We start from the raw sequence: 24,278 nt of genomic DNA, 5'->3' as shown, positions 1-24,278 counted from the left end.
ACATGCAAACAATACTTGTAATACAGTATTCCTGGTTATATTTACAAACATCAATACAAATTATGATGTTTCCGCGAAAGAAAAAGGAAGGATCTCGAAGTCTGTTCACAGCTGGATTTTTACTGATTGGTTCGCTGTGAAATTAGTGATTTATGAAGTGCGCACTTAAAGGATGGGAGAGAAGGTGCATTCATTCGCACAACGGATGATGGCTCATTCACTGACGACATACTGTGAGTGCAAATGTCAGGTTGTATTCTGTGATAAAGGATAACAAGTTTATGATTACCTCTTGTACTTTTTAAATGTATTCTATCAAGCCTATTGAAGTCATTAGCAAAATACTGAAGGATTTTAAGATTTGGTATTTTGTAGAGTAAGGATAGCATGTGGAGTTTCCTATGAGATTCCAGAAACAGCCAGTTTAGTTTCTTATAATATTCTGTTATGTGATCTGCAATTTTCAAATTGTAAATAAAGCGTACGCAAGTGTTAAATGCCCTTTAGTGTTTTACCGACAGCTCGTTTGAAAGGTCTCGATACGCTATGTCACAATGATCAAAGTAGGTAATAATTAGAGAAGAAACTATTTGCTTATTTAATGTGATGGGCATAACGTATTGATATTTCCTAATGGAGTGGAGGGATTGATTGATAGTTCTGAAAGTTTTAAAAACATGTGAAGACCATGAGAAAGTTCCATCTATCAGGACACCTAGATTTGTAACAACATTCTCAAATAGAATTTGTGTACCTTGAAGATATAAGTTGAGTGGTTGAAATACGGCGATAGATTTTTGCAAGTTTAGGATATCCAATCACTATAACTTGCGTTTTATGTGAATTAAGGCCAACGAAGTTTTGCGTGCTCCATCTTGATATGTTGTTGAGGTCAGATTTATTTGGTTGCATAGCGAGAGGAAGGTAATTGATTGTGGTACTTGGGTATATCTGGAGGTCGTCTGTATACAGATCATATTTGGAGTGTTGAAGAGATGAAGAAATGTCATCTATGTAAAGCGAGAATAGTAGTGGCCCCTAATCCCGAAATTGTCACACATTCATATGTAACGGAGGGATAAGGGACCACAAAGCAATTTTAATAGAATTCGCTGTTTCGGTAAATGAAGTCGTTCAACCCAGACGAAAGGTATACCTGTTCGAGAAGGATAACTTCAAGGGTTTTGCTACGTACCTTAGAAAAAGCCTACAATTACACATTTAAAAAACGAGCAACACTGGGATTGAGGCTACATTGAAGCATTTCTTGGAATTAATGAGACGCTGTATAAAGAAGTATATCCCTACCAAAAAGAAAAATGATAGTATCGAACCGCAATAGTACAGCAGTAAGGTTAGAAAGGTTTTAAAGCAACAAAGGAAATTGCACTCGAAGCATCAAAAACTTTGGAAAAAGGCCAAGGGACGACTTCTGAAGGTGCACCAAAAAAATACTTAACGCATCGTAAGGAAACATAGAAAGTAATGCAAAGCGCCTTAGTAAATTTTAAAAGAAAGATTCTTTGCGATTACTTGGAGAATTACCCCAAGGTATTCTGGTCGTACGTTAGAGTATTTCAGGGAAAACGTCCAACCATAGAGTCCCCCAAAGGTAGCAATGGCAATACACATACAGACAGCACCAAAAAAGCGTATCTTTTACATAATTTCTTTCAAAGCGTGTACACTAATGACAGAAGATTATGCTCACGTCACACCAATCGCAAATATGGATAACATTAGAGGTACGCACAAAGGAATCACGGAAAAATTCCTGCGCATTAAAAGTAATTAATCGCCCGGACAAGACGATATTTACGCAAGGGTACTGAAAGAACTCGCGCCCGAAATGGCGCCTTCTTTTTCATGCATATTGAACAAAGTGATTTCAGAAGGTATTGTTCCTCTGGACTGGAAAATAGCCAATATCACACCTATTTTTTAAAGCGGAAATAAAAAATACCCCGGAAAATACCGTCCAATATCGTTAACCTCCTTCTCCGGTAAAGTCTTGGAACATATTATTGTTAGTAACGTCATTACATTTCTCGACACTCACGACCTATTATCCAACAGGAAGGACAAATCATGTGAAACGCAGTCATCCACGACGTTCTATAATGTGGGGAAGGAAACAAATGAGTGGATGCGATAAACTTTGATTTCAGTAAGCCCTTTGATAAAGTCCCACACGTTGAATTGAATCACAAGTTGCAATGGTACGGAATAAACGAAAAAGTAATAAACTGGATTCGGAACTTCCATACAGACCGCAAACAAAGAGTAGAGATAGATGTCTCAAGCCACCGCCAGGGTGCGTGGCAGAGGGTGAATACAGACCAGATTAATTTTTACCCGAACATGACCCTACCGCGATCGGATAATGCTATTATGATCCCTTACGGTTCGTGGAAAAAATGGCACCTTTAATCTATCTGTTACACACTTGATCTAATTAATTTTATTGACATGATATCTCCTATCGTAGTACGATAGGAGATATAATACATATTCAACAACACTGTTAAAGAGACTCCCTTCCAATTTATGCAAGAGCTTCAATCTGTCATTTAACCTTCGCTCCGTGAGTGATTCCCAGCCTAGCTGCATCAAATATTTGTTTATCATAACAATGTTTTAAATCTAACTCCTTTACGCTGCACGCGGCCCAATTCGGCAATTAATCCGACTTCGTGAGGATCCCATATGTGTACTTGCACCACATTCTAAATGAGGCCAAACCAACGACAGATAACATTTCTCTTTAACCTTTTCATCACATTTACCCAGTACTCTTTTTTAGATATTTTTATCTATGCCATATTTAGTATTCTTTTAGATATTTTTATCCATGCCGTATGCTTTTAGCTTTGTAAGGAGTTTACTATGAGGTACTTTGTCGAAGGCTTTCTTGAAATCTACTAAATCGCGTCCACTGGAACATTGCTCTTTCCAGAAGTAAGAATATCATGAACAAAAAGCGCAATTTGTGTCTCACCGGATCTACCTTTTCGGAAACCATGCTGATTTTTCATTATTAATTCCGGATTATCGAGGTGTCTCGCGATCGAACTAGCAACTATATGTTCCATAAATTCGCCCGAAATGGATGCGAGGGAAATAGGCCTGTAATTGCTCGGTTCCTCTTTGTCTCCGTTTTTAAATATTGGTGTTACGTTAGCCATTTTCCAACCTCTGGGAACCTTGTGATCTACCAGCGACTTCCTAAATATTATTTCCCGATACGGCACAATTTCTGATCCTAAATCCTTAAAAATACGAGCAGTATTTCATCGGGCCCGGAGGATTTATTAGGCTTAATATATTTCAGCAAATGTTCTATTCCATTATATGAGATTTCAAAAATGTGAAATTAACATCCGATGTCCGACAGGGTAGCGTCATAGGATCACTACTATTTCTTATGTACATTAATGATATCACCTTTGACATAAAAATCAGCATAATACTACTAACCGACGACCCTGTAATCCACGGGGAAAGAGCGAATGACGCGGATCGTGAATCACTAAAAACTGAATTAAAATGAAAAAAGGGTGTGAAGAATGGGGGCTGGAATTAAAAACCACAAAATGTACCGTCATGCATTTATTAAACAGTCGAAAACACTACCAAACTTGGCCAACTTACAAACTCATAGGTCTTCAGACGAGCGTCGCGGGTGAAGTAAAATACTTCGGGGTCAACTTTGCATCGGATCTTACTTGGGGAAAACAAATACGCACTATTTGTAAAGAGGCGCTAAAAAAGCTGGCATTCGTCAAACGTATGTATAGTCGGAAGGTGTAGTGACGAAAAAGTGAAGGAAACGTGCTATTTATCTGGCCATAAAAACTTCATAGGCCTCACATCGAGTAAGCAGCTAGCGTTTGGGACCCATTTATAAGAAACATTAATTACAGAATCGAATAGGGTTCAGAGAAAAGCCGCTAGGTTCGCGAAAAATTCGTACCAAAGGACAGAAAACGGCACACATTTAATACAGAAACTGGGGTGGGAACTTTTAGATATGCAAAGACTCAGGGCTAGATTAAACTCATTACAAATATATAAAGTGTATAGTTTTGCATCCGACACTGGATATATAATTTGGCACCCTAATTAAAATGACAGGGCTGAAAATTATCACCAAAATTAGGGTGTTAGACTGTAGAACTGATAGATTTAGATTATTAGATTTCCCTGCACACTATTCGCGACAACTATAAAAGGAGATGAATGCATATAAAGTCTATTATATTTGTGAATTGTCCGTCCGCAATGCGTAAAATATACTATACGGTAATAAGTGTCTGAATTGAATGTGTGCCTGCCCTCTTGTAATGCTTTCTCTTGTCCTTTTTATATAGGCATAGGAATAGCTGCTAAACATGTAATACTCGTAACGCGTGCAAAGCACGTTACATGGTTGGTGTTCGGTCGCCCCTTTCCACGCGGTTTTTGGTGGATTACGGGGCGCCAGGTGTATGAGGAAGTCTTGGATTATATGAGGATCATGAGGATTATATGTAAAATGGTTGGTGACCCCCCACCCCCTGCCACACGTCTTTGTGACGGCTTATGGGGTATTTTATAGATGTACATTGCTACGTAGCAACGGGAACTTCGTTTTCCGTTGTTTTAGTCTATTTTCTACTAATTACGACTAAAATACTCTGAAAACAATATTAGCACGCGAGGGAGTAACCACGTGAGACTTGAGGGCTAATATCTTAATTTCGTTTCGTGCATTTGTATTAAGCCCGACTCTTCATTCCAGCCCAATGATGAAACATTCGTATGTATCAAATTCTCTTTCAATAGTGGACGCTAATAACTTGTATTCTTCATTTATAATAAGATTACTCACTGTGTCAATGGATAGTGCAATGGTTAGTTTGAAGGCATTGTTTAAGTAAACAGTAAAGAAGGAAAATGTAAAGAGAAAAAGCAAAATTAGAAACGGCGTGACAACTCTAAAGAGAGAGAGCGGTAGACATTCGCTGTGGTGTTTGCATTTCAAATTTTATAGTAAATGATAGCGAAATACTCCAAAAAGTATTATCGTTTATTTAGCATTTAGTGCTTGATAAACGGTTTTGGAAAGCAAAAACGTAACCATAAGTCATCACCAATCACCAGCAGGGCGCATCCTTACCGAGCAAGTGAGGCGAGGCGAAAGCTTGCAAAAACAGTATCCCTGTGTTCAAGCGATATAAACCACCTTCACAGGCGTTCGAGACGTCCATTGCGCACTGTTAAACTTCGAGTGTTGATAGTGGAAACGCCGAATTCAGGGCCTGCTTGTGCGCTTGCATAGTATTATTTGGGCTTAATTATAAGAGTAATGGGAACATTTTAAGAAAGTGAAGTGATGGAGTGAAAGTATAAAAAGGCATTTGCGAGCACGGAAAAAGTAAGCGAAAATGCAGGAAAAAGAGTGAAAGGGTATCATTTTGCATTATTTAGGTGACTATGGTGGGGTCAATAATTATGGGTCAAGTATTTGGCTCCTACCTATTTTAGAAGCTATTAACTTCAGATGAGACTGACTGAATATGTAAAATGGTATTACCAAAAAATACCGAGTGTGAGTATAATATTGGAAGCAACAAGAATGAGGACTCTCCTGCAATTTGGAAATCAAATAATCTTCGTTGTCAGTCACCTCCCCTAGTAGCTAACATCCTAATATTAAATATCACTAGAGCTTATTCCTAATAACGAGAGAATTCTGATAAGTTCATAAAATACCAGTAGATTAGAACATCCAGGCATAACACGTATGCTATTACTGATAGATTGTAATACCAGCCCAATTAACCAAACTATTTTAAGCGAACAAATGTTTCGCATCCCAAGAGTAGTACATACTACCTTGATCAAAAAGTTCCCGGAATAACCACCGTGTGGCGCTCCCATCGTTCCGATTTGAGTTCTGTTTTTTTTGTTAAATTGGTACATCTGTTGTTGATATTCCCTTTAAATCTTAGTGTCATAACTTGACATTTGCAAAAGTTACGGTCGGTTTTCGGTATGTCCATCAGTGCTTCCTGCGATTTTTCCATTACTTCCTCTCGGCTGCTAAAACGCGTTCCCCGTAATGGTTTTTTAACTCGATTGAACAGAAAGAAGTCACAGGGAGCCAAATCAGGTGAATTCGGTGGCTGTTGGATGGTATTTGTTGCATTTTTCGTCAAAAAATTACGAATAATGATAGCACTGTGCGACGGTGCGTTATCATGGTGCAAAATCCACGAGTTTTCTGCCCACATTTCTGGTCTCTTTCGGCGAATTGCTTCACGCAAACGTCTCATAACGCCCAAATAATACTCTTTGTTTACTGTCTGGCCTTCTGGCAAAATCTCATGATGCACTACACCGTTGTAATCCATGAAAACCGTCAGCATTGCCTTCTTTTTTGACTGAAAACGACGTGGTTTTTTTGGTCTCGGCTCATTTGGTGAACGCCATTCACTTGCCTGATGTCTGGATTGCGTGTCGTACTCATAAACCCACGTCTCGTCTCCAGTAATGATCCTTTTGATGAATGTGGGATCGGATTCAGCCTCGCAAATCATGTCTTTTGCGACGTCAACACGGTCTCTTTCTTGCATGAAATTGAGGTCTTTTGGCACCAACTTTGCTGCTACACGACGGAAACCCAAATCATTAACCACAATGTCTTGGGCGGATCCATAGGCAATGTTCAAGTCCTCCGCTATTTCTCTGATGGTTAATTTGCGGTTATTGACCAACATTTCTTTTACTTTATCAATTTTTTCACCGACTTTCGACGTCGATGGTCTGCCACTGCGTTCATCATCTTCGATTGACTCACGACCACTTCTGAACCGCTCGTGCCACTGGTAAACGACCGTTTTTTTTAGAGAATCGTTGCCGAAACACTTTTCCAACATTTCCAACGTCCGTGCGCCACTAAATCCGTTTTTTACGCAAAATTTAATACAAGTTCGTTGTTGCAAATTTAAATCCATTTCTGCAATTGTAAAAAATCGCCAACACACACAGAGATAGATGTACTCTTGGCTACGTAACTTTTGCAAATGTCAAGTTATGACACTAAGATTTAAAGGGAATATCAACAACAGATGTACCAATTTAACAAAAAAAAAACAGAACTCAAATCGGAACGATGGGAGCGCCACACGGTGGTTATTCCGGGAACTTTTTGATCAAGGTAGTATTACGAAAAACTTATTGTTATTGGCTATTTAGTTTTCGAACTCTTAAATTTAACTCAACTAAATAAATACTAAAGACATTTCACCTCCTGCCGCACGCCCCAAACGTGTATGTCATAATTTCACTGGGAAAGTTCTAAAGTTCAGCGAAACCTTTCATTTTCTTCATTTGAGTACGGTCTAACATTCATTAATGCAGTACGCTATTGCCCGTACAACCCAAGGATAGTGGGAGAGTGAATGGTTGCCCTTCAGTGAAGTGGATGAAAGGAGAGGTCTAGAGGAAAGGAATCGTACGGAATAAAGCTAGTGTAATACATAATTTAAATATTATTTTATGACAAGGGGCTAGATCTGTGAGAAGACAGACCGTAGAACATGAAGTACTTCCGTCCTTCGAATCCGAATTAGGATTCACGAACTAGGGTATATCAGTAGAAAAATTTAGGAGAAATGTTAAGAGGTAACATTTTCACCCCGACTCATAGAACTTCAATCAAATTAGTAGGATTTTACAAAAAGCGAAAAGTGAGAGAAACGTTTTGTGGAACCGATACTAGAATTATTCATCCTCGGACCATTTACGAATGGAGTAAAAATGTGTAAAATATTAACTAACCAATTATAAACGTCAAATTTCCGTTCGTATGCTAATTGGACGTGTAAACAAACGCTTCCTTTTCCCTTTTCAATTCCTCCTCATGTCCGGCTCCCCATTCTCTTTCACGCCTCTTTCCGGGTATTTTTCATTCTCGGCCATGCTTCAATGGTGCGCCTTGAAGAGCCATTTTACGTCTTTTAACCCGATCACGGCGTGGTTATTATAGCCCTCGAGTTGAGGGAAAACCTGGGATCTACCAGCCGCGACCAAAGTGATATTCCGAACACGGAAACCGAATGAACCTACGGAGGACTATGTCCGTATTCTTAAGCCGATATTCGTGATCTAGACCCGTAAAATTTCGTCGTTCGCCATTGTGGACACACAACACTTCGTGATTTGTGAATTGACGTGGTGCTACGTCGGTCATTCGTGAATTTAGGTTCCCTCTCTAACCAGGAATGCGAAATGAAACGACATGAAACGAATAAAAGATTAATTTTTCGGTTGCGATTTTGATTAATTTCATTCATTCATTTCATGTCATTTTTCTCTTTGAAACTGAAAGGTGTCTCTGGACCATTCCCAAGGCATTCGATGCCGAAACCAGTTGCTGAAATCCTTTGTCCAAAAACGTGACAGTGAAACTTCTTACTCTGACTAAAAGGACAATAAAATAAACAACACGCACGAAGTGGTTCATGGAGGTCTTCGTCCTCTGAACGTGTCAAAAACCACTCTGCTGGCAATCTTCCGCGAGTAGCAAACAACGAACAGGAATTTAACGATTATACCATACTTCCAATTCACGATTTCCATAAGAATACGGAAAGGTGAGTCACAAATTTTCATTCATAGTTGCACGAGATGGTTCGAAGAAATAGAATTCATTCAAAAAAATATAATTCGATTTCATTATTCTTGTCCATTTATAACTATTCCCAGCAAGTTGATGTAATAAGTCTACTAAAATGTTCGCTTAGTTTTTGTAGGAAGCTCCAAGCATTGGGAAAATTCCCGAAGGAAATGATTATTTTGCTTCGTAATTTCATATATGACCGCATGAAAAGCTATAAGCCGTTCATAAATGGTCAATGCTTGGGTTTTAGCTGCTAAGAATGTGTCAAGAGCGTCAGAGGATATTTTTGACGAAAATTCTTCTTCACCTCGTTTACGGGTTAGTTTGGACCCACACAATTGATCGTATAATACGAACAATTATGACTGGAGAATTGGTGCGACTGTTTGGCTAATGCTTTACCAATCATGAATGTTACCCAGTGGTCTGGTAACCTAGTGGACTGAGTTTCAGGATGCCCACTAGGACCGCGTTCAAATCGCGTTTCATTAGAACCGCCAAAATGCAAGCAATGCTTTTCCTTAATGCCAGAACTACCCGTTTCTCAAAGTTTCAAGTCGATTTACAAGTAATTTGAAAAGTCTTAAATGTAATAAAAAAATTTCAAATTCGCAAAATGTGTAATGCAAGCAAGAATCAGAGTGGCTTGCCACCAGCGGACATCATATGTGCACATTACGACGACCTGTAAACTGGCTTGTAACCTTGATAAACGGGCCGAGGTTCAAGAGATTGCCCTACTACATTGAGTGTCTAAATTTCACCTCCATAGAGTTCAGTTTGAGATGACCACTTCCCTTACCTCTCGGAAATGACTTTCAGAATGAACGCTACGGTTGGTTTGCTCATTTGTGACTATATATTTGGCATAAAACCATTACCATTTATCACTACTGTTATTGAGAGTCGGATGAGAAACACTGTTCTACACCATTGCCACCTAAAGTAATATTGTTATCCGTATCTTGCAATGATTCCGAGCCAGTAATGTGGCCTATCAGTTCCCGATTCATTTAGCCAAGGTCATTTCACTTTCATAATAATATCACCATCATCGTCACTTTGTGATGCCGATGATGCTGTCAGCGAACAGAACACTTCCGCAAGAGTAGACACGTGCGGCTTAAGACATGAAGGAGTTTAATGTCGCTAGTAAGACGGAAGCATACAAATTCACGACAGCGGAATCAACCTTCCCCCATAAACTATAGAATGCGTTGAATGAGAATGCAAGGGTCGAAAAACCAGTTTTAAACCTCCATTGAACACTTTGTGCCTATTAAATTGCTGCATGTGTCCCGCCTTTTAATTTTCTTCACGAAGGTACTTTCAGCGTCATGTTTTGAGGAGCCGTACTAGATTTTCGCAATATCCCAGATACTTGAACGATTCTTTGAGTAACATATAGTTTCATAATATCGATTGAAGAGAAATGATCCAGTCATCGCAAATAAAATGTAAGAGCTTGGTCATCAGCAAACTTAACTGATTTAACGAATTCCCTGCTGACTTTCATTCCTATCTCCAGTTCCTCCCATGGCTCTCCAATCATTTCCTCCACGTATTCGTTAAACAGCACCGGTGATAATAGACAACCCTGCCTTACACCTCTTCCTAACACTGCCCATCTCACCCCCCCGTCCCCAACTCGTACCTGAGTAGTCAGGGACGTGTACAGGTTACGGATTAGCCTCCTGTCCCTCCAATCTATTCCTATATTCTGCAATATACTTATTAGTTTTTCCCAATTCACTATATCAAACGCCTTCTCGATATGTACATAACAGGTCAAATACATCCTGATTGTATACTATATAACTCTCGATTAGTGATACTATCTGCTATGGCATCGCACGTGCCTCTCCTCCTCCAAAACCCTAACTGATCATTCCATAAGTAATTATTTACCCTGCTCTCTACCCTTTGCTTGGCGATATATATATATGTATATGTATATATATATATATATATATATATATATATATATATATATATGTATATATATATGTATATATCCCTCCTCGGACTACAACCTTGACGTGGTAGAAGGGCTTGTGCGTTCCGATGACCCCTAGAGCTGTGCTGGCAGGAGTAATAATTATTGCTCCTGGTAGGGTCACCCATGCCAGATAGGTCGAAGGTTAGGAGCCAGACGAAAGGTAGTCCACGCAGCGTCTGTTCCTCAGTGAGGCGGCTGCAACGGCGTCTGACCCCAGTGGGGCGGCCAGTAAGTGATGGTGTCACATTAAAAACACTATTGAGGAAGGCAACGGGAAACCACCTCAATTATCATTCCCAAGAAAAATATGATGGACAATACAGAGATCTTGGGTCCTAGCAACCACGGGGCTCGGCCCAATCGGCCGTGTGTCGTGCCCGGCAGCGGGGGAGGCAAGGCTTCCGCGGTCGTCATCCCACGAAACCTTTGCAAGGGAAAACCAGCAGCAGCAGGACAAAAGACGCAGGAGAAGAAGACCACATTAGTTATAATAGGAACGTGGAATGTTAGGACAATGATGAGGACAGGGAAATTGGGGAATGTGAAGCGAGAGATGGGAAGGGGATATATCGATATTTTAGGTCTTTGCCAGGTGAGATGGAAGGATAGCGGGGATTAATGGAGTGATAAGTAAAGAATAATATACAGCGGCGGGGACGAGAGCCAACGAGGGGTTGCCATAGTATTCAATGAAGAGGTAGGGAGAAGCGTAGTCAACATAGAGCAGGTAACGGATAGAATACTACTAGTAGAGATAAAAGCAGAACCGACGAACTTGGTTATTATTCAGGTATACATGCCACCGAGCAACCGTAAGGAAGAAGAGGTCGATAGGATATACGATCAGTTAGAGGACATAATCGCGTGTGTTCCTGCAGGGAAACATTTGATAGTGATGGGGGATTGGAATGCGACGGTAGGCGAAGCAAGAGATGGTGATGAGGTGGGCGACTACGGTTTAGGCACGAGGAATGACCGCGGGGAGAAAGCAGTTGAGTTCTGCAGGAGACAGGGGTTAGTCATCACCAACACTTGGTTTAGACACCACAAAAGACGCAGGTATACATGGAAAATGCCAGGTGACTCAGGAAGATATCAGCTAGATTATATCCTGGTTAGACACAGGTTTAGGAATAGTGTGATAAATTCCCACAGCTTTCCGGGAGCGGATGCGGACTCAGACCACAATTTAGTTGTTATGAAATGTAGCGTACGTTTCAAAAGGATAAGGCAGGGGCGGCGAGTTAGAAAATGGAATGTAGAAGCATTAAATGGTTTGAAAAGGAAGGAGTACAAACAGGCGGTAGATAAAATCATGGAGGATGGTAAAGGGCTTATTACTATCGAAGAAAAATGGGAAATGATCAAAAAAGGGTTGTCTAAAGCCGCAAAAGACACTATTGGAACCGTTAACGCTAAAAGGACTAGGAAACCATGGATCACGGATGTGATGATTACAAAGATGGAGGAGCGGCGAAAATGGAAGAATATAAATACAGAATTAGGCAAAATGAAGTACAAAGAATTGAACAATAAATTGAGGCGGGCAACAAATAAGGCAAAAGACGCATGGTGGAAGACGCAGTGCGAGGATATGGAAAGTCTGCAGAGGAAGGGTGAAAAATGGTGCGCTGTACAGCAAAGTTAAATCGTTATCGGGAAGTAAGAAAGGAAGAGCTATGCTAATAGTTAGAGATAAGGCGGGTAAGGTAATAGTTGACGCAGGAAAGATCCAAGAGAGATGGAAGGAGTATATAGAAGAACTGTATAGTAAAGAACTCAGACCAACACAGTTAGACATTGAAAAAGAAAATGACGTAAAGGAAGACAGCTTAGGTCCAGGCATACTAGACAATGAGATAGAAAGGGCATTAAGGGAGATGAAACTAAATAAGGCCGTGGGGGTAGATAACATTCCCGTGGAACTTTTAAAATGCTTAGGAAAATGTGGGAGGAAGAGGCTATATGGGCTGATCCGTAGCATTTATGAGGAGGGAATCTGGCCGGAATACTTTGTGAGAGCAGTTTTAGTTCCGATTCCGAAAAAGGTAAAGGCCACGTCATGTGAGGACTATAGGACAATTAGTTTGATATCCCACGCAGCTAAAGTTGTTCTCAGGATCATAAACAAAAGGATAGAGAGTAGGGCAAATGATTACTTAGGGGATGATCAGTTTGGGTTTAGGAAGGGGAGAGGTACGCGTGATGCCATTGCAGTAATGAGATTATTAATCGAGAGGAATACAGAACACAACCAGGAGGTATTTGCCTGTTTCGTAGATTTCGAAAAAGCGTTTGATAGAGTGAATTGGGAAAAACTAATGAGTATATTGCAGAAAATAGGAATAGATTGGAGGGAAAGGAGGCTAATCCGCAACCTGTACATGTCTCAGACTGCTCAGGTGCGGGTGGGAAACGGGGAGTCAGGATGGGCAGTGTTAGGAAGGGGTGTAAGGCAGGGTTGCCCATCATCACCGTTGCTGTTCAACCTGTATGCTGAGGAAATGATCAAAGAGGCATGGGAAGAACTCGAGGTAGGAATGAAAGTGGGCGGGGAATTCGTAAAATCAGTTAGGTTTGCTGATGACCAAGCTTTAGTTTATCAGTCAGCCAAGGGGCTGCAAGCATTGCTGAGTGAATTGGAAATTCAGTGCGACAGGTATGGGATGAGAATCAACATTAATAAAACAAAGGTTATGCGATTTTCTAGAAAGAAAAAGGGCAAGCTTAACATCAAAATAGGAGGGCAAAAACTAGAGCAGGTAGAACAGTTTACGTATCTCGGTAGTGTTTTGGACCAACACGGTCAAAGTAGTAGGGACGTAAGGAGAAGAATTGCGCTAGGCAAAGAGGCTTTCACGAGGATGAGGGAGTTGATGACGGGGACTTTGAGAATGGAGAAGGTGAAATGGACAGAGAAGAAAACAAATGAGGAAGTACTTGGTATGGTGGGCGAAGAGAGGGGTTTGTTGGGAGCAATCCTATGGAGGCAGGAAAAGTGGATGAAGGGGGTGTTGACCGGCAGTGGGATGTTGAAGACTGTGATAGAGGGTAGAATGTTGGGCAAAAGAGGAAAGGAAGGAACAGGATAGGGATGTTGGACGGGATGAAGGGCGGAAGAAAGTACTCAGAGATGAAGAGGGACCTGGTGTAGAGTAGAATTTAGGGTTGTGTTTTGTTAGTAGTCACAAAATATTTGTTTGGTAGTTGTGTCCATCGAAAAACCTACCTTAACCGGTAGATTACCTTAAAAAAAGAAAAAAAAAAAAATATATATATATATATATATATATATATATATATATATATATATACTCATTTATATAGAAACAGATATAAAGAAAAGGGATAGGAACACACATTAAGGACGAACACAATAGAGGTGGGGAAGGCGGAATCGAACGGATCACAAGAGTAAAAATATTTCCTTGACCGGGATACTAATACGGGACCGGGATACGGGACCGGGATACGGGACCGGGAAATATTTTTACTCTTGTGATCCGTTCGATTCCGCCTTCCCCACCTTTATTGTGTTCGTCCTTTATGTGTGTTCCTATCCCTTTTCCTTATATCTGTTTCTATATAAATGAGTATTTATTCGCCGTTTGCCGGGATTTCGTGTTTGAATGTGTGTGTATATATATATATATATATATATATATATATACATACATACATACGAGGGTCATCCGGAAAGTAGTACCCGTTCGTGAAATAAAGACACAAAAGTAAATATTAACAAACATAAAAAATTTTATTTGAAAGAGGATACTTTAAACTACTTCTCAACATAATCTCCAAGCAAATTAAGGCATTTGTCATAACGTGTGACAAGTTTCTGTATTCCTGCTGCATAGTCCTTCGCCGCCAGCTCATTGAGATACAGGGTCACTCCTTCTTTAAGTTCTTCATCGCTGTCAAATCTTTTTCCTGCCAAAAAGTCTTTAAGCTTTGTAAAGAGATGAAAATCTGAAGGGGCCAAGTCCGGGCTATACGGTGGATGGTCGAAAGTTTCCCATTTGAATTGCTGCAAAAGTTTTTGTGTTATCCCAGCTGCATGAGGCCTGGCATTGTCATGAACGAGAATGACACCAGTAGACAATAGACCTCGCCGCCGATTTTGTATTGCCCGCCGTAATTTCTTTAATGTTTCACAATACGCATTGGCATTAATAGTGTCTCCACGGGCCATAAAATCAATAAGCAATACACCTCGTCGATCCCAGAAAATGGTTGCCATGAGTTTCCTGGTGGACAGAACTGTCTTGAATTTTTTTGGTTTGTTTGGTGAATGAGCATGATGCCACTCCATTGACTGTCGTTTACTCTCAGGTGATGCATAACAAACCCATGTTTCGTCACCAGTAATTATGCGAGTCAAGAAAGAGTCTCCTTCATCAGAATAACGTCCCAAAAACGTCAGTGCTGCAGCCATACGCTTGGTTTTGTGCTCATCTGTAAGCTTGCGAGGGACCCATCTTGCACAAATTTTTGCATAATGCAGATGGTGTTTAACAATTTCATGAACAATTGTTCGAGAAACATTGGGAAAATGCTCACAGATGTCATCAATTGTGACGCGCCGATCGTTCCTCACGAATTCGTCAACTGAGCTCACCAGTTGGTCTGTAATGACAGACGGTCTCCCCGAACGCTCATCGTCGTGTGTGTTCCCCCTCCCCATGTTGAAGTTGCGACACCACCGCCGAACAGACGACTCGTCCATTACATTGTCTCCATACACTTCCTTTAATTGGCGATGAATATCACATGGGCGAACGTTTCTTGCATTGAGGAATTTAATCACTGCCCTCACTTCACAACTGGCGGCGTTCTCAATTTTTTTAAACATTGTAAACAATCACAGAAACAACACAGGCAATGCTAGCGTCACGCAACTTGGCTCAGAGAAGGCAGACAAGCCACTGAAGCTATCTGACCTCGTCCAGCGGCTACTCGCGTCGTCAGCACTTCATGCGGCACGAACGGGTACTACTTTCCGGATGACCCTCGTGTGTGTGTGTGTGTATATATATATAGAAATATGTATATATATTTTACAAAAATGTATACATGCATATTTTGATATATGAATACACACACATATATATACATGTATAATATATATGTGTTATACACTCTGAATGGACTCTCTGATTGACGGGTGAATTGTAAAAAAACCAAACCAAGATAATTATGCGTTTCGGATCGATGTTCCGAGACAGAAATTTCAGATTCTTCAGAAATATTACAAATGGGAGGCTCCGGACTATTCCGTTATTTCCATCATCTGTCAAGAACCTGGTCAGCGGTCAATGCCTACCAACGTTATTCCAACTCCTCTTCCGCGAAACCTTGTCCTCCCGTTTTCCTTCTCGCCGAGAGAACTTAACGGTCCTAACCTGTATATTAACATTGACCTTCGAGAGACTTACTTTCCAGTCGGATTTTTTTACTCCTCCTCTGCTGACGTATCGTGTCTCCTACGTCATCGGCTGACTTGTTGGCTACCGCGATATTCCTTCTCTCACTCTTCCATGACGCTGGAAACACTTCGAGTGAAGTGAAACTTTTCACTTTACGTCCCTTATGCTCCATGAATCAACTTTCCCAATCTGTGAATGAACAACGAAACGATCTGAAGTAAACAGAAGCATTGTTCTGTCGACACCGCGGGAGATGCTATTCGTGGTACTTTGGAAAAAATGTCGAATAATTGTGGGAACTTATTACCCTTAACCTAATCAAAATCGTCGAACCAGGGGCAAATTAGCCCATCGGCGGCCGGCATTATTCTCCAGCTGAAGAAGAAACTAGGGACGCGACAGAATTCTGGGTGACCGAAACTGGACTATCGTCTCACACTGAGACGGGGATATCGTCTCAGGTTAAAATATATTGCTTTGCGTGACATCTCTTTTGACCATTGACATTTTTCGTTAGCAATTGCCTGTGTTCATTTAACTTGTACTAACTGGGGGAATTATTGGGTTATCATCTCCATATCATCACTGGGTTGTTAGTTTACCTTCAGAAAAATTATTAGTTATTTTACGAAATATATAGATTGAATGAATAATTACCGTGGATGGGTCATTTTGTCAGCTCTTCTATGGACCTCTTAAGAAGAATAAGTTCCATAATTATAATAAAATTACCACCAATCCACTCCTTTCAAACAGAGGAGGCATGAGTGGTTTGTTTCATTCGTCTTCAGATAAAAACATAGTCATGTACATACATGCATTCATGTATATAAGAATATAACACTTTTTATATAATTTCATGATGCGTTTGTTTATTACTCAATTGCGTATTGAATTATGCCATTTAGATGGTTTTTAATTGATTATTCTTTATGGTTATTCTCAAATCTCATTTTTATTCTCGGGAAAAGATTAGAATTTCATAAATTGGTTAGTTTTAAATTATCCACACTGTATCACTACTCACCAAAGCAATATATGGCTTTGCGATGCACCAATTCCAGAGTGTAAAAGTCATCCATCTTGACCGGGATTCGAACTCGGATCCCTTTTTACGGTTTGTGACCTAACACCCCCCGCCACACGCCCTTGCAGCGGCTTGCGGGGTATTATGTAGATGTAGATCCCTCAACTTCCGGCCGAGTGCTTTAGCTATCGAAGCTATCGAGGCATCCTCTTACTCTACGAAATATTGGGGGCTTTAAAGGAACAAAGAGCACTCGGCCGGGCATAAAGGTATCCGGGATAGAATTCTGGTGAAGGTGGGATGATTTTTATGCTCTGAATCTGTTGTATCGTGTTAAATATTAGCGGATGACTCCGTCAAAAATTTACTGTCGCGGCATTTCCCGCACTATATTGGAACTTGTTAATAGACAGCAGCTACAGCATTCACCATATAATATGCACAAGAGAATTTTACGGCATGGTTAGGCATCCAAGGGTGTGGTTGTTTTAGGTCAGCGGCTAGTACTATTGACGTTCCAAGAGTTGACATTCAAATTCTGGTAATGTATTTTTTCAGGAGCAAAAGTATTCTGAGCTTGCCATGTGGAGAAGAATGAGATGCGGAACTGATTCAGTTGATGGTGATGTCAACTTTCGTAACACGCAGGCGGTTTTTGTTACAGCTAAGCCAATGCTGGGATTCCGCACATAGTTCGTCCACTTCCAAAAATAGGCTATAAACTATTGAAATTGAAATTAACCCACTTGCCTTTTCCACAAGGAAACTTTTTCAATTTCAATTTGACAAGAAATAATTTCTATGCGGAAAAGCCAAGTGGTTTAATTTCAATGTCAATATGAAGATTTTCCACCAAGTGACGCCAGAAACTGGTTTATTTACGTTATAAACGATTTCGGTGGTGAGGGTTTTATTTAAACAGGCTCTACTTGTTCAAGCTGAATGATAGTATAAATTTAGCGCTTTCGTCATAATAAGTGGCTCAGAATAAAAATTCAGGTCTTCTCAAAGCATCGTGTTTTAAACTGTCATTAGACAAAGAGGCTTTCAAAAGGAGGATAACGGAAACGTTGGGCAAGGGTTTTAAGGAAAAATTCATTAAAACTTTGATATGGGGTATAGTTTTTTTACACGGTGCAGAAAATTGGTTGCTGAAGAAATATGATAGGCGTAGTTGGTGGCTTTTGGCATGATGGTGTGGAGGAGGATGGGAAAGGTATAATGGAAAGGAAGGAAAAGAAACAAGGAAGTTCTGGCATGATGGGGGAGGGGAGAAGATTGTAGGGGGAAATCCAAAGAAGACAGGAAAGTTCGAAGCAGAGCATTTTAATTGGTGATGTGATGTTGAAGAATGTGTCAGAGGGGAGAACGTTGGGCAAACGAGGAAGGGGAAGGAATAGGATGGACATGTTGAATGGAATAAAGGGAGGAAGGAAGTATGCGGAATCGAGGAAGTGTATCTTTTAGTGTCGGATGTCAGGTTGTATTTAGTTTGGAGAGGCGAGGAAATGTATCGTTGTACAGGTAATAGTCTGCCAAACCTATCATAGACGGTAGAATACCAAAAATAATTGTTCGACAGCTAAATATTATTGGTGTAACATATTATAAAAACCATTCACACAGGAACCAACTTGAAGGTCGGTTTGGTAGCTAATGGTAGAGCTCACCCAGTACTAAGCCCGACGGCTTGTGCAATTCACACATCAGTTCATGTGTTCACATCAACTAATTGTTTGCCTCAACAGCACTGTCAATTATATTTCCTCTATGGATATGTCCCAGGTCAAATAAAATTACAATTCTTTTCTAATTTAAAGACAGGCCCGAAAAATGTCATAGGCTAAATGCAGAAATAGCACGTAGGGAAAGGAAAACAAACGAAAAGTACTAGATATGGTAAGGGAAGAGAGAGGTCAGAAGAAATTCAGAGGGAAGACGTGTGGATGGGTACAGGGCGTTTTGATTGGCAATGGAGTGGTGAAGACTGTGATAGAGGGAAAAACGTTTGAAAAGCAACATAGGGGTGGACGGTGGGAAAAGTAGGCATGTTGGACGGCATGAAGGCAGGTGAACAGTATGAGGAATTAAGTAAAGGTTACTTGTGATTAAGGAAAACATATTATGCCTAATAAGGCGAGGTTATTCTGTATTGCCACCCAAAACCTACTTGAACGGTAGACTATCATAATAAATATAGTAAGCATAAACTGAAGATGATATCCATTGTCCACTGACAATTTTCTTTAGTACATGAATTGCACCAATTTTAGTAATCAGATGAAGAAGATCAATGATGTAATTAATTGTTACGACCTGGTCTGCCAATTCAAGGGTCACGGGTTCGATTGCCGCCTGGGTGGGTTTACTTCCATGTAGGGCTGGGGTGTCTGTAATCGCCTCCATTGATTTCACTGTTGATAGTCCCATGTAAAGCCAAAAAGTGCTGTTTTCGGACTAAGGCTAAATAAATAATTTGCAAATAAATAAATTGCATAGCTAAATTAAATTTAGGATCTTCTTGCGCATGTATTTGTGAGAAAATATAAAATTATTATCCCATTGCATAATAATTTCAAGGACAGTCCCTCAGTCCAAAAAAATGCTGCGAATATCGTGGACTTAAAATTTATATCATTTTCCTAAGTCCATGGATTATACGAATCATGGTGAATCAAATGAAGTAGCTGAGTGTGATTCATTATATAGCGAAATATAGGCAAAAAACCTTCTCACCTGCAGGTTCCTGAGGGCCGACGACGACGTGTACATCCGAGGGGACAAGCTGGAGAAACTGTTGCGTTCCGTGGACTCGAGGAAGGCGCGCTTCGTTGGGCAGGCGGGCCGAGGAGACCACAACGAGTTCGGCCTGCTCTCCCTCGAGTGGGACGAAAACTTTTGCATGGGCGGGCCCGGAGTCATATTCTCCCGGGAGACCCTGGGCAGGGTGGCGCCGCATCTAAGGACGTGCCTCCGCGAAAACCTCTACACGAGTCACGAGGACGTAGAGGTCGGGCGCTGCGTGCAAAGATATGCCGGGGTGCCGTGCACGTGGTCTTATGAGGTAAGGACTCCCGTCCCAGTCGTGAAGATCGAATTCATCAATTTTGATGCTACGTCGGTGAATTTCGAAGGCCATTGCCAGAATCTTAAGGATGACCGATATTATTTTTACGAACAAATGGATAATATGATCTTCTGTTGATTGTCTATGTATATAGCGATTTTATTAGTATCATAATAAAAAACTCGCAAATTGATCTCAGTCCTATTTACGCCAGCTATAAATTACTATGCAAACCTGGGAAACTCGTTTCCGTAGTTCTGTCGAGCGATGTTTTTTTTTACCTGTAGGAGAACGCTACATTGAGTCTTTTGGGCGTTTATCTTTTCGTGAACCTTGGATTGTTGAATAGATTAATGCGTGGTTACCGTATAAGAGAAGGCTCGATCGCTATGCTTGTATTGATCAATCAGTTCGTAGGAAAAAATGCCAAAACTAGTGTAATTTAGCATTATTTTGACTCTGCGATGCTAAAAATTGCGACGGGAAAATATCTCTCCCATGTTTATTTTTTTAAATGCCTCATATATTTGCAATGGTTCGCGGTCACTATAGAAGAGAATGTGCGGTTAATTTAACATCGAATAGGCTGGCGGCTGTATTATATTGGAAGTGCGGTTTTAAATATAAGTTTAAAAGGATTAAAATGAAGGAATTGCAATTTTTCTATCAATATACAGAGAGAAAAGGAATTCTGCGCAATTTCTCTGCAGGAAGGGAAACAGATTTTTCTTTTAGTTCTTCTTTCTACGTAATTGTGTTGACAGTCAAAGGGCATTTCAAGTTGTTTATTATGGTGAGATATCCCAATCCTCGAACTCGCAAATATCTAATTCGCTGTTGACTGCCTTACATTTGACCAATTCGCCTAAAAATCAATATTAAATGAACTTTTCTGGAGGGTGAATCGGTGATATTTTTGTTTGAAATAATGGGAAAACTAATCAATCTCAGGAATCCCCGTTGCTTAGATCGTTCAGTCAGGGAAAGTCCACTGAAAGTCAACGAAGTTATGTTAATTCATGACTGAATTAACATTTAGAAAATGTTTATGACCCTCAAGAATTGTGGATGGATGCTGTTAAATAAGAAATTCCATAAAAGAACGGAGATTTCTCATCAATTTTCGAATTAGCATTATTTATACTTTGCACAGCATCGATTAATTCATTGAAAGAGAAATCCGATGACACTCACATACGAGGGTCATCCGGAAAGTAGTACCCGTTCGTGAAATAAAGACACAAAAGTAAATATTAACAAACATAAAAAATTTTATTTGAAAGAGGATACTTTAAACTACTTCTCAACATAATCTCCAAGCAAATTAAGGCATTTGTCATAACGTGTGACAAGTTTCTGTATTCCTGCTGCATAGTCCTTCGCCGCCAGCTCATTGAGATACGCGAGGGACCCATCTTGCACAAATTTTTGCATAATGCAGATGGTGTTTAACAATTTCATGAACAATTGTTCGAGAAACATTGGGAAAATGCTCACAGATGTCATCAATTGTGACGCGCCGATCGTTCCTCACGAATTCGTCAACTGAGCTCACCAGTTGGTCTGTAATGACAGACGGTCTCCCCGAACGCTCATCGTCGTGTGTGTTCCCCCTCCCCATGTTGAAGTTGCGACACCACCGCCGAACAGACGACTCGTCCATTACATTGTCTCCATACACCTCCTTTAATTGGCGATGAATATCACATGGGCGAACGTTTCTTGCATTGAGGAATTTAATCACTGCCCTCACTTCACAACTGGCGGCGTTCTCAATTTTTTTAAACATTGTAAACAATCACAGAAACAACACAGGCAATGCTAGCGTCACGCAACTTGGCTCAGAGAAGGCAGACAAGCCACTGAAGCTATCTGACCTCGTCCAGCGGCTACTCGCGTCGTCAGCACTTCATGCGGCACGAACGGGTACTACTTTCCGGATGACCCTCGTATAAAAATAGACCAGGTACCAACCAATCAGGGAAAGCTTTAAGAAACAAAGAATCATCACCCCTTGGATGACACAGGGTTAAGCCCATTGCCCACCTTTCAACTCTACCTTACTTCTGGCAATTTCTCCATTACACATTTCGCAGAATAAACGGAGTTATTTATGTATTAATCCAACCATGTTTTTAGGACCCTCTCATCTCATAAACAAGGATTATATTGCGATAATCCCATACAGTGATGGCTGTAACGCCCAGCCTGATGTAACTGCTGGTTGTAAAAATTTAATTCCATTTGATTACCGAATACACTATAAAGGTTTAAACAAATGAAGGAGTTTGTGAGGATTAAGCACAAACTATGCAATCGGAAACTGGTTTCCTGGATTTTCAGCTTCCTGGGTCAAAAGTATCCTCTTTTATGATAGAAGGATGCTTGATCTAGGATTTATTCCCTAAAATTCTTGTTTCAGTTCTTCTTGGAAATATATTCAACTTATTTCGGTACTTAGTCGTCCCTATTCTTCCCCATTCCTCTTTTTCCATTCTCTTTGCCTACCGCTAAATTACCTGAGCGGGGAAAACTACCTAAACTTGTTTACTTCACTCATAAAGAATGCTAAATATTTTATTTCGCTATCATAAGACTTTTATCTCCATAATTAAGTTTTGTGACTTGCCATAAAGAAAATTAGTCTTATTACTGTCAAAATGTTTCTTTTGAAACTAGTATTCAGAATTCAGCTAAGCAATTTACCTAATGTTAATGTTTTACGTAGATGTTAATAACTATCATTACTAAGAAATCAGCTGCGTAATTGTTTTTTTTAATTTCGTCGGCCTTTTAGTTCTTTAGTTTAAATTTTTCAGTTTAAAGGCTCAAAAGAAACACGGATCACTTGAATTAGCAACTACATAGTCTTAATTGTTTAAAAATGAGCAATATTGTGCGACGGTGCGCGAAACATGAGCGCTCGGGCAATATGGAATAATTTATACGGATGAATAGTGATTGTGACTTTTTTCCGAAAATGAAGTATATGAACACAACACACAATATCCCATATGCGATCGTTGATAAAATGACCTTCTCTGTGCTTTCTGTTCATGTAGAGGCACTCTTTATTTTTACTCTTAGTCATATTGTCCAAGTATCCCAGGATTCGACAAATTGTGAGCCGAGTTCTACTCTAGCATAAAAAAAAACAAATATTTGTTTAAAAGATCGTGGAACTGTACGGACCCTGAGGAATGAAAATAAAATTTGTAAATTTAAGTGTAAAAAAAATGTTTAGGAAAATTTGGAAATGCTTAGTGTCAGAGAGGAAATTAAATGAAGAAATACTCATTTTGGTGGCGCACGAAGAGATTTTTGAATTGATGTACGAGAAAAAGTAGATTTTAGAATTGTATCAAAGTGAGTGGTGCATTAATGGAATGGTAAAGTGGGTTTTGGAGGAGGGATGAAATTCATATTTTTTATTCAATACAATTGTCTATGGAAGCATCAAAATGTGTATGCAATTACGTGAGTATAAATAAGTAATTGACCTTTCCGGAAACCAGTGAGCAGCTGAAGGACTCTCTTCTTCAATATTCAAGTCTTTTCTGCAATAATGATCATTCTCACCCCCTTATACCCGTAACCATCCGCCACGTGCTTTGAAATGCATCTCTCCTTTCAACCTCTTCCGCCCTAACGTAATCGTGTTCATTCTGCCAAATTCTTCACCTTCCAATATCTCCGCAATAAGCTTTTTCGAGACGAGAGAAAGAAATATATTATCAAACACTTTTTCCCGATCGACCTTTTTTGATAAGTATTCGAGAAAAATTTGGCGAAAAAAGAAAAAAAACTCAATAATATGATGGTCAATTACTGTAACAGAACGGTTCGAAATCTCTGGCGACAGGTTTTTAAAAAATTTTAAAGGTAACTTTGATGTGACCTGATTTATCTAACCCCCGGAAAAATAATATAACAGTGGTTTGACTGATTTTTTTGTTGTCTAGCATTAAACATTCTGTGGCCTGGGCCCATCTGGGTCTCACTCGCCACGTAAGTAGAGCGAGCCTCTTTCGACGGTTAGAATGCCGCTTCCTTCGTTTTGTTCTGCAGGATAGAGAGGGGAGGGGTGTTTA

The 24,278-nt window shown here is 40.1% G+C and overlaps 1 protein-coding gene across 1 annotated transcript in view; it reads left to right on the top strand.

Annotated features, from left to right (window-relative positions):
* The window catches only part of Chsy (Chondroitin sulfate synthase), a 186,563-nt gene that overhangs the window by 4,192 nt on the left and 158,093 nt on the right, over positions 1-24,278 (top strand). The window contains exon 2 of the mRNA XM_071594336.1: positions 19,863-20,184. Coding sequence (XP_071450437.1) covers positions 19,863-20,184 — 322 coding nt within the window. The remainder of the gene's footprint in view (positions 1-19,862; positions 20,185-24,278) is intronic.

Source organism: Hetaerina americana, unplaced genomic scaffold (assembly GCF_022747635.1).
Source record: "Hetaerina americana unplaced genomic scaffold, ioHetAmer1.1.p SCAF_6, whole genome shotgun sequence".
Classification (NCBI taxonomy): Eukaryota; Metazoa; Arthropoda; class Insecta; order Odonata; family Calopterygidae; genus Hetaerina; species Hetaerina americana.
This window is presented reverse-complemented; position numbering and strand designations above follow the sequence as displayed.